Here is a 3,220-nt window from a genome sequence, read left to right as displayed (position 1 = left end):
TGATGGCAATCCTACTTCCGTAGTGATACTGCCTCGGAAACCCAAGGAGGGGTCGCTATGAGTCACGTTTGACTCGACGGCATATAACAACAACAACAACAATGCTTTTGTGTAGCTTTCTTCATATTTACTATGCTTGGGAGCATTGTTGAGCTTCTTGAATCTGTGGATTTATCGTTTTCATTAAATTTTGAAAAATTTGATCATTATTTCTTCATATATTTCTTCTTTCACTTTCTTCTCTTTTCAGGACTCCAATTACACATACATTATGCTTCTCAAGGTCGTACCACTGCTTGATGATTTTTTTTTTTTTAAATAGGTTCTTTTTTCTCTGTTTTATTTTGGATAGTTTCCATGGCCGTGTCTTCCAAGTTCCCTAGTCTTTGTTCTGTAATGTCTAATCTTCTATTAATCCCATCTAGTGTATTTTTTTATCCCAGACACTGTCATTTTCATCTCTAGATGGGTCTTTTTATGTTTTCCATGTCTTTACTTACCTTTTTGAGCGTATGGTGTACAGTTTTAATAACACTAATGTCCTTCCCTGCCAATCCTAACATCTTTGTCAGTTCTGGGTTGCTTTTGATTGGCTGCCTATCTCTTCATTAGGTGTCATATTTTCTTGCTTCTTTGCATGTCTAGGAATTTTTCACTAGATGCTAGACATTGTGAATTTTAGCTTGCTGTGGATTATTTTTTAATTTTTGAGCTTTTTTTCTGGGACATAGTTACTTTACAGCACTTTGATCCTTTAGGGCATTGCTTTTAAGATACTTTAGATCATATCAGAGCTGCTTTTTCTTATAAAGTAATTACTGCTCACAGCAAGGCAGGACCCTTCTGAGTAGTCTGCCCAATGCCCTGTGAATTACAGGGTTTTCTACACTGGTCGGTGGGAGCAGGCACTCTTCCTGGCCCTGTGTGCAATGCTTTTCCCTCTGTGCATCTTACTTTTCTCCAGTATTTTGTCCTGTGGACTTGAGCCGCATGGTCTCCTCAGGCTCACTGCTTTGTCTCAGCTCAGAGAGTCTGCTGGACTCCTCATGGACTCCCTGCCCTGGGCCCGACTGGAAACTCTCTCCAGGCAGTGAGCAGGGGCAGCAGGGAGCTTACTGCCTGGGTTTCCTGTCTGTCACTGTCTGTTCTTGCCTGATGCCCACCATCTTATCTTGCCAGCCATTGTTTTCATGGCTTTTTTTTTCTTTGTTGTTTTGAATTGGAGGGTAAATCTGGTTCCTGTTGCCCCATCTTGGCTGGAAGTAGAAGTCCGACTTTTTTTTTTTTTTTTAAGTGATATTTTTTAGTTGGGTGGAGAATGTCTCATCTCCACTCCTAGTTTGTGAATACACACATCTTAGTTATAATTTATTAAAGGTGAAAACTTTGCATCAAGAAAGTATAATTTGGAGTGAGCTCAGTAGCCCACTGGGCATCCTGAGAAATTTTCTTCCTTCCAGTGTGGTTAGCCTATCCATGTTCCTTTTACTGTTATTTTACAGAAGTTGTTGGTGGTGGGGTCCCTTCTTAGGGGAGGGAAGAACACATGGTGGGGTCAGAATGCCCTGGGATCAAACTGCACACTCAGATGTCCCCCTCTGACCAACATTGACTACTTTTCCTGCCAGTACTTTACCATCAAGGGGACATTAGATTCTTGGCCCCTTGTAGCAGGCGTGGGAGGAGGGGACACCAAATACCAGTGGAGAGACATCCAAGGAAGGGTTTTCAAAGAGTGGCACTGGCCCAGTGGGGTAGGGGGCTGAGCCCCCGTGGCTGCTGATGAGGCATCATCCCAGCTAGCTTTGTACTTCTTTTCATAGATCCAGACAAAGACGGTTGCCCAGTGTGTGGAGTATTATTACATCTGGAAAAGGAGGATCAAGTTTGACTGTGGCCGAGCTCCAGGGCTAGACAAGAGGGTCAAGAGGGAGCCAGAGGAGGAGGTAGAGAAGACAGAAGAGAAGGTAGTGGCTATGGGGGTGGTGTCTGGAGCCCAGATCTGCTGAGGATCCAGGTTGGAGGGCTGGGACATGTGTTCCTGCAGGAGGGCTTGCCTGCAGTGGACATTTGTGTCCTCTGATCCCCCTGTCCCTCAGGAGAGGGGAGGTCAGCACCTTCATGTTGCCTTCACCCTCTCTACAGGCCACTTGCAGCCCTCGGGAGAGACCCAGCCACCGTCTAACTCCCGAGTTAAAGACCAAGAGTTACAGTACGGAGTCCATCCTCACCTCCAGCCCCAACATAGGCCCCAAGAGGACACCTGAGCCGCCAGGGAGCATGGAGAGCCAGGGTGTCTACCCATGCACAGAGTGTGAGAGGTACTCGGCCCTGCTCCTGTGCGGTGCTCACACTGACCCCAGCCTCAGCCCCAAGTCAGTCACTGCCCTTCTGGGGTCCCTGAGAGACTCCCTGTTCCACGCTGACACTGACCCCACTGGTAACTTGTAGGGTGTTCGACAAGATCAAGAGTCGGAACGCCCACATGAAGCGGCACCAGCTCCAGGACCACATGGAGCCCATGGTCAAGGAGAAGTGGGCGGAGAAGTCCTTCCAGCTGAAGGAGGACGAAGAGGAGGAGGAGGAAGAGGAAGAGATGGGGGCTGACATCAGCCCTCTGGAGTGCTGAGGCCAGGTGGTCAGCCCAACAGGCTCTCCAGGCCCCATCCGAAGGAGACATCGCCCCACTGCTGGGGGTGCCCTCCAGCCCTTTGCTTCCCCAAGAGACATCCCAGCCAGCAAGCAGATGAGAGGAGGGCAGTTGTCAGACACCCCTGGGGTGCCCAAAGACCACCCCCTTGGTCCTCTGTTCATCGCCTCTCCCAACCTCACCCCAAAGCCCACTCCCTTTGTTCACCTCTCTTCTCCCCTCTCTCCACCCACCTCTTCCAGTGCAGGGAGGCGGGCGGGCGGCTGGGAGAAAGTTAGATCTTCATGGACTTCAGTCTTCAGGTTCGGGCCTTGGTTGTATTAGTTAGGTGAAGCTGAGATGGAGAAAGTTGGCCTGTTGGACTACCCTCTCCAGGGCAGATTCCCTGCCCTAAGGATTCGCCCTCATCTCCCAGTGACTGGTACATTGTTAGGTCGTTGTGAGTTTTGTTGTACTTGTCTACTTATAAATTTTATTAAATTGGGTTCTCAAGAAGCTGTCTTCTGTTTCCCTGGCCTATTGATCCCATGAGGGCTTTGAGTTCTGGTGCGTGCCAGCACAACAGAGAAG

The 3,220-nt window shown here is 48.6% G+C and overlaps 1 protein-coding gene across 1 annotated transcript in view; it reads left to right on the top strand.

Moving 5' to 3' along the window:
* Positions 1 to 2,629, top strand: part of LOC103212924 (zinc finger protein 541-like) — a 62,413-nt gene extending 59,784 nt beyond the window's left edge. Inside the window, 3 exon segments of the mRNA XM_007958845.1 lie at positions 1,824 to 1,967; positions 2,146 to 2,321; positions 2,452 to 2,629. Coding sequence (XP_007957036.1) covers positions 1,824 to 1,967; positions 2,146 to 2,321; positions 2,452 to 2,629 — 498 coding nt within the window.
* Positions 2,630 to 3,220: the final 591 nt, after the last annotated feature.

This window comes from Orycteropus afer, unplaced genomic scaffold, assembly GCF_000298275.1.
Source record: "Orycteropus afer afer isolate SDZICR_OR568_19922 unplaced genomic scaffold, OryAfe1.0 scaffold01161, whole genome shotgun sequence".
In the NCBI taxonomy this organism is placed as follows: Eukaryota; Metazoa; Chordata; class Mammalia; order Tubulidentata; family Orycteropodidae; genus Orycteropus; species Orycteropus afer.
The sequence above is the reverse complement of the archived record's forward strand: the minus strand, read 5'-3'. Positions and strand labels throughout refer to the sequence as shown.